Source organism: Sciurus vulgaris (assembly GCF_902686455.1).
Source record: "Sciurus vulgaris genome assembly, chromosome: 3".
NCBI lineage: Eukaryota > Metazoa > Chordata > Mammalia > Rodentia > Sciuridae > Sciurus > Sciurus vulgaris.
Window position 1 is genome coordinate 1,812,762 of NC_136463.1, and position 12,400 is coordinate 1,825,161.

The window sequence follows — 12,400 nt, forward strand, 5'->3', positions numbered from 1 at the left end:
TGTATTGCTATACTTAAATATTCTGGCAAAGTAATGTTAAAGAGTTATTTGGGGTATCTATTCTGATCTCATTTCTGTACTATGGCTGGAGTTGTAGAACCTAAAAATCAATTCTGAAACATTATTACAAGTTAGTATATACCCTATTCATGGATATCTAACTTTTGAATAATATAATAAAAATATTTAAAATACAGATATTTAAATCATCTCTTCTTTTCGCCTGTCTTCCCTCCTTCCTGATGTCCCGCCACGTTCCCAGGCTTCTGAGGCACCTGAGTCACAGATGTGTGTGTGCTTGCAGGGCTGTCCAGTTTGGTGGACAGGTGCTAAGGAGGGGACAAGGAGCTGCAGGGTGAACAAGTCCTCTTAGGGGCAGGAAGGGCACGGCGTGGACAGGATGCAGCCTGTGTCCTGCGCCTGGGTTCCAGGAACAAGCAGCCACCGCCACCTTGCTCCTCGCTAGAGGAGCTGTGCAGACACACATGCAGGTGGACGGAGGGAGCCCAAATCCCAGGACCATCCAAAAGACAAACAAGGTCAGTCCTTACTGGCATGTACGGGTCAGCCAAGACGGAAAGGAAGTACTTGTGGCCATTGTCCTTCACGAGGTCAGCCTGGCACGACTGGAGGAGAAAGGAGACAGAGGAACAGCATGAGTGCGGCTGGGCCCCAGTGGCTCCTAGGAGTGTGACGAGGACACGTGGGGAGTCCTGCTCCTCATGAGGCGTTTGTGCTTGGGAACAGCTTGGGTATTGTACATGGACATGCTTCCTGAGCCAAGGGAAGGGGCTGGGGCCCGACAGACCCCAGAAGGGGAGCTTCCCGTGTGTCTGGGAAAGCCCTCTGGGCACAGGCTATCAGCTGCTGGCCGGCCGCAGTGCTAGCTGCAGCCTCCACCCCCCTGGCCCCCAGGCCCAGTCCTGTTTGGTCATGTCCTACACTGGGTACCACCTATTTCCACAGCTCCTGGCCTGCTACAGCTTTTCAGGGGATTTTGCTTGAACTTACAAAACACAGGGAAAGTCATCTCTGCAAATATAATACTTACAAATTATATCTCACAGACACGTTTTAAGAGGAGCCTCCTGGAGGCCCAAGCCCGATCAAAGGCCGAGCTACCCCAAGTGAGTGTGGAGCAGCTATCAGGTGCACTGGCTCCAGCTCTCAGCACCACACAAACCCGTGAACACAGATAGCTGCGTGGTTGCTGCCTGTCATGCTTCCGAGTCCCTACTATGTGAGCCAGCTCATGTATAGGTGACCCACGAGGGCATGACCAGAGCTCCAGGGACTTGCAGGCAGGTGGTCTGCAGGAGCTAGGCTGAAGACTAGGCAGGTCTGTCTATGGGCAGGACCAAGGGGAAACAGGCAGAAGGAACAGGTCACACGGGGCTGGGAGGCGTGGAAGGGCCATCAAGAGCTGAGGCATGAGGGACATGCAGCAGGGCCCCAGGTCCAAGTTCTCTTGCAGTGGCAACAAAGGCAGGCTGGAAGGGGCTAGACTAGAGCTGAGGGTCTCACACGAGGGCCACATCAGAGGGCTGAGTCCATGAGGAGTGCACTGCTGGAGATGGAGGGGCAGGGAGCCTACTTCCGAAAGAGGTGGGGGCCATCTGGCAAGGGGCTCAGGGGTGAGAGACTGGGGGGTGCTCTGCCTTTGAGGTGACTGGGAGACACAAGCAGCACCGTTCAGCAGAGGTGGACAAGACCTAGAGCTTAAAGGGAGATCAGAGCTGAAGCTGCGTGGGAACTGGTAGCACCCAAAGACCCCCAACATGAGGAGTGTTCTAGAGGGTGAAGGGCAAGACTGAGGCCTGTGGACACGGGATGGGAGGAGATGGGTGCTCGGGAGGAAAGGGGCTTCCTGCTGTCTGAGGCACTGCAGCTTCATGGGGTCGCAGCGGAGGAAGCCTGTCTGAGGCTGGCCGGACTCTGAAGCCCCGACCTCGCACAGGCGGGCTGATCTGGAGGACATTTCTGCAAGTGCTAGTTCTTGGCAGAATGAAATGATCATGCCTTGGACATTCAGGGGTTGAGGACGATGTCTCAGGGGGCTCCAGGCCCACAGAGCTGAGGAAGAGAGGAAAGGGGACAGGATTCGAATCAAAACCCAGGTTGAAGGCCAGGGTCTCCCTCTTGCCAGCATGGGACCCCAGTGAGGCTCTGGGACCCTGTGCTCAAGTGGTGCAGAGATTAACCAACAGGGCTGGGATTGAGGCTCAGTGGCAGAGCACCTGCCTAGCATGTGAGGCACCACACAAAAATAAATAAAATAAAAAGTATTTAAGATCGTGTGTCATGTAAGAGCTATGAAAAAACTGTCATGTGATGGACACCTGAAGAATGCTATTATTCTTGGAGAGAAAGGGACCCGTGAAGCATGGACATGGCGTTAGCTGGGCTTCCGAGGTCTACATGCGGGAAGATCCCTGAGGACATTAAGGAACGTGCACAGAGTGAGACACGCAATTCACTGGCTCCCAGCAGGGGCATGGCCCTTTCCTTTCCTCGGGACCCCGCTCACAGAGGAGGAATGGATTTGCAGGTGGAATTTGCTGGCAACTGCAGCCCAGAAGCCCCTGTCCCTCCCACTCCCCAGGGTGCTCATAATGAGGAGTTGTGGGTGCAGCAATAAACTGATGGGCGGGAGGCTGGAGAGGGGGCTTGGGCTCAGGCTGGTGCTTTTAACCTGAGCCAGGGAAGCCAATTAAGCTTGCAGTTTTCAGGAAACAAGAAATTCCTTGCCTTAGCTGAGGCTGCTGAAAAACTAAAAAGCAACGACTTGCCCTCCCTGCACAGACCCCACCCCAGGGCGGGAGTGAGTGGCAGATGTCCTTAGCAATGGGGACGTCTTCTGAGAAAGGAGGTGCTTTTATGTGTGGCAACCGGAAGGCTGACAGATCAAATCAAAGCCCACACGCTGAAGGGCCGCACCTCAAACATGCCTGTTGAAGAGTGATGAGTGTCATTAAGGCATACCCTACTAATTCCGAATCAGCCTCCTAAGCCAGAGGATCTGAGACGACAGCGTTAACGTGAATAGTCCAGATCAGGGCCTGGTGATCATGAGGTTCATATTAAAAGCTCTCCATTTGGAAAAGGTTATGCCGTGGAGGAGCCAGCAGTAATGGCACCTTCAGACACCTACCTTCAATTTCAGTGCTCGGCAGGTGTCTTTTAATTTGGTTTATAACACTCAAAATTCTGTGCCCCTTTCCCAGCGACACCTGCCAAGGGGGTGGGGTGCAACCTCCTACTGCTTGTTAACTCTGCTGGTGATTGATAGGTAGCAGACAGACACAAATGGCAGGAGCAGGGGGGTGGGGAGATGACCCTTCAAACCAGGCATCCTGTGCTAACCCCTACCCCCATGCTCTCTTGTAAAAAGCAATTTACTTAAGGTCACCCTGGCCCTGCCTGGCTCAAGTCAACAGCACATGCTACACTCTCAGCAGACGACCTGTCATCTGCAGGAGGAATGCAGGTCTGAAGCTCCTCCCTACTGACAAGAACACCTTGACCGTGAAGGGGATGCTTCTGTGACCTTCACACAGGCCACTGACCACAAAATCTCTAAGGACAATGTACAGGCAATGGTGACCCAGAATTGCCTTTGAATCTTTTTATTTTTTATTTTTTTGGTGCTGGAGCTTGAGCCCAGGGCTGCTCAACCACTGAGTCACATCCCCAGCCCTTTTTATTTTTTATTTTGAGACAGGGCCTCACTGAGTTGCTGAGGCTGGCTTTGAACTGGTGATCCTCCTCCTTCGGCCTCCCGAGCTCTGGATCACAGGCGTGGCCACTGTTCTGGCTTGCCTCTGAATCTTTACCATGTCATCATGTGAGCAAAATGCACCCCCCCCATGGGTTCTTATTGGGTACCTCTGGATAAGGCTGTGCACAATGGGGACCTGAAAGTCTGATCCTGTTAGTCAGAAGTGAGAGGCAGACCTGGTTGGGACTCTCTGGAAACCTCCCTGGGGAAACTGGAGGGCGCTAGTGGAAGCGGGAGGAGTCCCTCTCCTCTCTGGAAGGATCTGTTTTTGTCCTTGAGTGTGTCCCTTTCCGCTTTTCCTTTCCCTTCTAACAAACTCCTGGCTGCTGTTCTGTGACTGATGGAAAACCTTCCCATGGAAAGGCAAAGAACCAGTGGTCTCAGAGTCCATGGCGGCTCAGCCCCACAGATGGCCTGGCTCTGCAACAGTGGCGAGTGCCCAAGCCAGGGTCTCATGAAGCCGAAAGGAACGCGAGACTTCGAACCACAAGGACAGGGAGCCAGGACACAGATGCTGGAGAGGAGCTGGCCGGCAGAGGTGGGGCTCTGGCTGCCCCGCCTGCCAGGCTGCACCTCCCAGGCCTCCCCAGAGCAAGTGCTGCGATGACCTGTTAAGGCCAGAGTGAAGGAAGTGGGAGGAGAGGAGAGTAGAACAGTGGATGGTTTTCCAGCGACCCTCCCCCACACGAAAGCGGCCCTGTTCGCCTTGGGGTCTTGCCTCAGTCTCGCCTCAGGTTCCAGGTATGAGAGCACAGGCAGACAAGGGAGGGCCCGGGCGGGCAATGCACATGGCGGCAGCAATAGCAGACTCGAAGGCCTGCCACAGACCCCGCGAGGGAGCGGGAGGAAGCCCGGCCAAGGCCCTGGCCTGAGGTGCCCAGGGCCCAGGGCCCGCTTGCAGGCCACCCTCCAAGTGATCTGGCAAGAGCTGCGTGAAGACCCCGCTCCAACTCTCCTTTAAACAGAGGATGGGGTTTATCTAGTGGGAATGGAACACAGACCGCCAAGTGGCCAGGCCTAAGGAAGGAGGAATGACAGCAGCCGCTGCGACCCGAGCACCTTCACCAGGAGACGCTGGGGGCCAGGAGCAAGGGGACTGGGGACCAAGGCCCGCCCGGGGAAGGGAGGAGGGACCTGCAGCTACAAGGAAGCTTCCAGCAAGAGGAAAGCACTCCGAGCCAGCCCTGGGAGGACGGGGAGGACCCAGTGGCTCTGTGCCCTCGGATCTAAGCAGTGGCGCCTGGAACAGGGAGAGCTGGGAGCAGTCGTTTGCTGCTCACCATAGGTCCCTGTTCTTCGCAGACTCGGCGGAACCCCTATCAGGAAGCTCAAGTCGCCATCCGCCTCGCCTCAAACCCTGATCTCCCTCCCACCAAGGAGGCGAGACATTAACACAGACAGGTATTTCCGTTTTCCAGAAGTGACTCTTCACTTCAAACACTTAAAAAGCCCTTTGGCTACCCTCTCCTTATATGTGCCATCCAAGGTAAATGTCAACATGGAGAGAAGGGGCTGAGGATGTAGCTCAGTTGGTAGAGTGCTTGCTTGGCATGCACAAGGTCCTGGGTTCAATTCCTGACACCACCGAAAAAGAGAAAAAAGAAAAAAGGAGCGAGGCCACAGATGTGGTGACTGAGTGGTGACGAAGTCACCAGCATATACACAGACCTTCAGGCTTTAGATCTGCTTTTTCTGGACACATTATAATTGTGGCACTTTCAAGTTTAAAACATAGAAGTGTCAGAAAGGCACTGATGAAGGCTTCCACTGTCCCTGGCTTTATCTACTTCCTCTGCCACTACATGGGATCAGAACTAAGTTTCTTATTTATTCCTCTAATTAAAAATACATACTTTTTCAGTGCTAGGGATCGAACCCAGAGGTATTTTAACACCGAGCTACATCCCCAATCTTTTGTGTTTTATTTTGAGACTAAGTTGCTGAGGCTGGCCTCAAACTTGCAAACCTCCTGTCTCAGACTCCCGAGTCACTGGGATTACAGGCGGGCCATGCGGCAACCTGCTAATGTTTTTCTTTATAGAATGTAAGCATGGATATATACACCTGGCCACCCTTTTCTTTTTAAAATATTTTTTTGGTTGTAGATGAACACAATGCCTTTATTTTATTTATTTATTTTTATACGGTGCTGAGGATCAAACCCAGTGCCTAACACATGCTAGGCCAGTGCTCCACCACTGAGCTACAGCCCCAGTCCCAGCCACCCTTTTCTTAAATAAAAAGACCCACTACATCCAGTTCTGTACCTTGCTTCTCTTTCTTTCTGAGCTCTTTAGTTGGACCTGTGATCCCATATTCGTGGGGTGCTGTGTGGCAGTCTTACGTGTACCCTGCCGTTCGCAGCTGATGGGCACCCATCCTGGGGAGGGTACCTCTCGGCTCATGTGCTAATGTAGACTGATTAATCAATGCTAACGTAGCTCGTGTAGAGTCCTTACTTGAATGCTGTCAGGTCTGCTGCTTTTCAAAGACATCCAGGTCGAGTCTTGGTTAAAAGGCCTTCATCATTTGAAGGCTAAAACAGAACTTGTCTGGTGTTAGGTTTGGACATGAGGTGCCCCCCACAGTTCTTGTGTTAATGGTGCAGGAACATTCAGGGGTAAAGTGATTGGGTCATGAGAGCCGCGACCTAATCAGCCCAACCTAGTTTCAATGGACTGACTGGTATCTGTGGGCAGGTGGGCGTGGCGGAAGGAGGTGGGCCACTGGGGTGTACGCTGGAAGGGTGCTCTGCCCTGCAGCCTCCACTGCTGTTTCCAGGATGCCATGAACTGAGCAAACACTTCTGCCATGACGTTCTGTCCTACCTAGGGCCCAGAGCAATGGAATTGGCTCACCAGGGACTAAATTACTGAAATCATGAGCTCAAAATAAACTTTTCCTCTTCAAAGTTGTTCTTGTCAGTATTTTGGTCACAGTGATGCAAAGGTGACTAACACAGAAATTGGTACCAAGGAGTAAGGTTGTTGCTGTGACTAACCTAACCATGTGGTTCAAAATCCTTTGCAGCTGACTTGTAGGAGTAGTTTGGAAAAGTCTGAAAATACAGACTAGAGAAGTCTTAAAATGTAAGCAGAGCTTAATATGTGATTCTGACAGAAACTCAGAAGACCAGAATGAAAATAGGAATACAGACAATAAAGACTGCTCATGAGGATTCAGAGGGAAATGAAGACTATTGGAAAGTAGACTCAAGGCCATTTGTGTTACATTCTGGCAAAGAACTCCCCTACATTTAGCCCATGTCCTGAGACTTTGTATGAGGCTGAATTTAAAAGTGATGAACTCATTAACCTGATGGAGGAAATTTCAAGGCAGCACAGTATTCAGTCAGTGGCATGGATTTTGCTGGTAGCAAAACCATACCCACTGCAGGCTCAAGGGGTAGAAGGGAAAATTTCTTTGAGAAGAGATTGTGGGGGCACCCTGCTTGCATGGGGCGGGGGCTAGGAAATTGTTTCACTGTGCTTAGTCACCTAGGCACACGGAAGCCACTGCATTTGTGATCCCGGGGAGCCCAAGCGTGGCATGAGCTGGCAGCAGACCTTGGCATCATCCACATGGAGCTGGTTCTGCAGGAATGCATTCCAAGGAAGGCCTGGGAGGCCAGGCAAAGTATATCAGGGTCAGAGTCCCAGCGGGCTGCCCCTGAGTGGGTGATACATGAGAAGTATGAAGGTGAAGCTGGAACAGAGATCCTAGGAATTGAGAGAGGCTGGTAATGTGGATTGTCTGGAAAAACACAAACGACACCTGCGGGCTGTGGAGGGCCAGGCTGAGAGGAGGCCACGTGTGCCACGACTGGTGAGGCCGAGAGGTGGGGCTGCCTGAGCCTCTCGCAGAGCACGACCTGCTGCCGTGGTCCTCCATGCGGTGCAGGAGGGTGCCAATGGCTTTCAGCCTGCTGTGGTCTCCTCTCTTCCGTCCACACCCCTAAACTCCCTCTTGGAGTGGGACGTTCACTCTCCGCCACTCTAATATGTCATTATGTGACTGGCTCTGGCTCTCTGGAGCGCTCAAAGCCAGGAATTTACCTTGTGTCTCAGATGAGATTTTGGACCTGGACTTTTGGGTAAAGCTGGAAGTGTTAGGACTGTGGGACTCTTGGAGATGGACTCAATGCATTTTGCATTGTGAGATGGACATAAGCTCTTAGAGGCCAGAGATGGAGTGTTAGGGTTTGGATGTGAGGTGTCCCCCCAAAACTCCTATATTAATGCAGGAATACTGAGGGGCGAAATCATTAGATAATGAGTTGTAATCTCATCAGTCCATCCTGGGCTAACTGCGAGGTAACTGCACAGGTGGGGCACGGCAGGAATAGGTGAGTCACTGGGTGAATGCAGCCAGGTTTGCTACTTTTCAGACATCTAGGTTGAGTCTTTGGACTCTAGGATGTATCTTTCCTGTGGCTCCTCCTTATCCCTCTGTTTCCTGGCTACTTGACTTTCCTCTATGCCCTTTTGCCATGATATTCTGCCTAACCTTGGTCCCAAAGCAATGGAGTTGGCCCACTGTGGACTAAATCTCTGAAATAGTAAGCTCAAAATAAATGTTTCCTCTTCTAAGTTCTCTTGTCAGGTATTTTGATCATACCAAAGAGAAAGCTAACACATCTGGGCTTTCTTCTAACACTTTTATGGTTTCACTTTTTATATTTGAAAACACATTCTCTATAATTATGGTGCTCAGCACTAGCTTCTGTGTTAGTGTTCCACTGCTGTGACAAGATACCTGAGCAAATCAATGTACAAGGAGGAAAGGTCTAGTTTGGCTCAAGGTTTCATTCTGTGGTTGTTAGCTCTACTGCTTTTGGGCCTATGGCAAGGTAGGCTATCATGGTGGAAGCAAGTGGTAGATCAAACTACTTATCCCATGGCAGCTGGGAAGCAAAGATGGAGGAAGTAGCAGGGGCTGGCTTTCCAGTATCTCCTTGAGGGCATGTTCCCAGTGACCAAGACCTCCCATGAGGTCACACCTCTTAGAGGTTCCACTGCCTCCCAGCAGCAAAGGCTCGAGGGCCTCCGGGGGACGTTTAAGATCAAACCGTAACTGCCTCCCCGTCCAACACCATGAATCAGAAACTCTGCATGGCGGCCTCACTGGCACGAGGTGGGGTCTCTACCATTCACGTTTCACATCCACTTAGGTCTGTCTGTGATGCTCCAGTGATCATGGGTCTGTGTGGCAGTCCCACACTGTCATTCATTCCTGAGCCATCACGGCTGACTTTGGTATTTGGCAGAACTAGTTCTCCATCATTACTCTTCCTATTCAGAATAGTGCTGCCTTATTTATTTCTCCACATGAAGTTTGGATCATTCGTCTAGTCCCAGAAAAAAAGCCTGCTGGTAATTTTATTGGGATTATATTGAAGTTATAAATTAACTGAGGGAACATTGACATATTTATGACGTTGAACCCTTCTGTAAAAGAACAGGCTATGCTTTTTGTTGATTTTTGTCTCTCTCAGGAATGTTTAAGGTTTTTCTCACAGTGGCTTTTCATGTCTCAGGTTAAGATTATTCCTAGATTTATGATTCTACTATAAATGGGTGCTCTTCTCCATTTTATCTTCTAGCTGGTTGTTACTTTTGATTTCTGTATGTTAATCTTAAGCCTTCCATCTTAATAAGTTCTTTTATTAGTATTTAATTGATCCCATTGGGTTCTAGGCCCATATTCCTATCACTTACAGTGATAGTCTTATTTTTCCAGTTTCATGCCTTTCTTTCTCCCATCTATGGGATGGGCTGCTAATGGCGGTGGCCCCTGGCCTTGTTCCTTAGTGGGAACGCTCAGTGAGCTACTGCTGGGTTGGTGTGAAATGTTATGTGTGGGGGAAGGAGCTCCCAATGGCCACTTTATGCATGCTTTCTTCTTTCATGAGAAGGTCATGCTAGATTCTTCCATCCTGCAATGCATTCAATCACCTTAGTAGCTTCCCTAACGCTGAACCATCCTTGCATCCCTGGACGAACCCCATTTGGTTGTGGTGTATCATCTGTTTGTTTGCTGCATTATTTCCAAATAGTTGTAAAAGTGAATATAGTATTGTTTGCTTTTTTGGTGTAAACTCTTTTAAGTTTTTAAAAATTGTGCTAAGATACATTTAACAAACTCCACCATGCTAACCACTTCCAAGTGCACAGCTGAGTGGCACCCAGCAACTTCTTCCAACATAAAAATGCAATCTGTCTCCACATGAACACTGACAGGTCATACTCTTCTACGTAGCTTCTCCTGAGCAGTGATGCTGGGGACACCCCACTCAGCCCCCTCCCTCTGGGCAGGGCCCTCAGGATCTTGGTCCTATCAAGAGCAGCTAGTGAGTCCTAAGCTGGTGCTTCTAAGACCATGCAGAAAACCCACCTGCCCTCAGGTCGCTCCCAGTCAACTGTGGCTGTCCTTCTCACCAAACTGATAAAGTCAGGGGAGGAAAGCTGGACACCGGAGATGGGACAGGAGCCAACTATCTTCGTTTTCTGACACCCACTTGCAACCCAGCCAGGCAGCTCCACAAGGGCTCCCAAGAGCCTTCACTCCCTTGGCTGAAGTGGTGCAGCTGGCCTGACCACCGTGCTGCCTTCTGTGGACCTCTGGCCTGCTCCTGCTTCCCGTCCCCTATGAGGGTGATGTAGAAGGGCACAGACAGCCAGGGCAAGATGGCGAGTGAGGAGATTGGGGCCAGGGCCAGAACAAAGGAGGACGGGGAGGGTCTTCCAATGAGGTCAACTTCCCGGTTGATGAAAGTACTTGTAGACACAAGCGAGGACCCAATCAGACAGACACTTCCATACTTGTGCTCCTAAACACGGGAACCAATAGAAAAACTAAAGCAAATGCATGGACAGAGGAGGAGATAAGGAAAGGAGGAAATTCCAGGGACCAAAACAAGAACAAGCTAAAGCTCCCCCACTGGACTCCCGGCTCTGGGCCCCTTCTCTTCAGAGGAGTCTGTTACCGTTGCTTTTGCAATAAACCTGCTGCTTGCTTGCTCTCTGTGTCCTATTCTTCAATTCTGGGCCAAATGGAGACAATGAGCCCAGCACCTCTGGATGGTAATGCCCAGGGACTGACCCAGGCTGCTGGGGTGCACACCTCTCAAGGCTGGTGGGCAGGTGGCACTTGTGGCTCACTCCCTGTGCTTCTCCTTTCATCCTTGGCAGCCCAGACACACCCGGAACAACTGCACCCTCCTGACGACACCCTCACTTTCTCCAGGGGGCACAGACAGACAGACCCAGCAGCAGCCTGGACCATCGCCAAGAGCCCTCCTGCCTGGGCCTGCCTTCCTGCTGACAGTGGTCTTCTGAGGCCCTCCCAGGGCTGAGATGGGGACCTGGCTCCTGCTGGGCAGGGCTCTGCCTTCCTGGCCCACAGTTCTCCAGGGATGGCTCGAGGATGCACCTGGATCTCCCCATCTGAGCGCAGCTGAAAAGCAGCCCTCACTCACCTACGGTCATAGCTAAGAGGTGCCACTGTGCGTGGCAATGAAAACGGCACCGGGTGCAGCACGCTTGTCCTTGGAATGGCCTCCCCTGCCAGCGGCGGCTGTGAAGTGCCCGCTCCTAATGTCCCATGTTCCCTATTTCCTGCATGTTGCAACCGCAGTGCAGGACACAGTGGTCCAGAAAGCAACTCAGGCGGGCCAAGCAGGAGGCGAAGGAGACCATGTGGCTCAGCATGAAGCCCAAGGGGCTCTGGGCTGGAGGCTGGCACCCGAGGATGCTTCCGTCTTGCCCACCCTGATTGGCAGGGCTCCCGATGTTGGGGTAGAAGCCCCAACCAGTCACAGCTGGTAGGAAGGTGGGTGGCAGAGAGGCTGGTTCCCTGAGGGGGAGCATGAAGGAAGCAGCCCCAGGAAAACAAGCGCAAAACTGTGAGGCCCGAGACCAGGCCTCAGAGCAGGCAGAGCAGAGGCGGACAGGGTCCCAAAGACAAGGGGACTGTGCTGGGAACAGTCCAGCAGGAGCCAAGGGGTCTCACAGAAGACACCCGGCAAACACTGCCTCAGCCGGGTAGTCACGCCCACAGCCACGGGTCGCAGGGACCCAGGGCATGTGCAAGAGGGCCCCCGCCTCCGGGTCTAACCACTGCGAGAGCACTGGACACACTGCAGGGGGCAGCAGCCTGGCCAGTGTGCCTCACAGCTTCCAGGGCCCAGCCAGAGGAGTGCAGGGAGCCAGGAGCATGCAGGGACTGAAGGACCCTGCCTGGGATCCTGGACATAAAGCCAAGGCGACGTGTGAGCCCACGGTGCCTGGACGAGCACAGCGCACTGACACAGTTCTTTAGCCACGAGGGCAGCACACCAAGGCAGGAGGACAGGGTAGGGCAAGCTGGGGCGCGCTGCGTGGGAACTCCGCCTATTGTCTTCTCCAGGTTTCTGAAAATCTAGGACTGTCTTTGTAAAGTATTTTTCGTAGTTGTAGATGGACATAATACTTTATTTTACTTACTTCTGGGAGGTGCTGAGGATGGAACCCGGTGCTTCCACGCGCTAGGCAGGCGCTGTACCGCTGAGCACAGCCCCAGCCCTCCACGATTGTTTAAAAAAGTTCATCGCTGTAGAAAGCGCAGGACAGGAGTCCAGGACAC

The 12,400-nt window shown here is 52.1% G+C and overlaps 1 protein-coding gene across 3 annotated transcripts in view; it reads right to left on the minus strand.

Moving 5' to 3' along the window:
- The window catches only part of RPTOR (regulatory associated protein of MTOR complex 1), a 346,921-nt gene that overhangs the window by 56,672 nt on the left and 277,849 nt on the right, over window positions 1-12,400 (minus strand). For all 3 annotated transcript variants that reach the window (XM_079133423.1, XM_079133424.1, XM_079133425.1), the window contains one exon: window positions 552-626. In XM_079133423.1, the coding sequence (XP_078989549.1) occupies window positions 552-626 (75 nt within the window). The remainder of the gene's footprint in view (window positions 1-551; window positions 627-12,400) is intronic.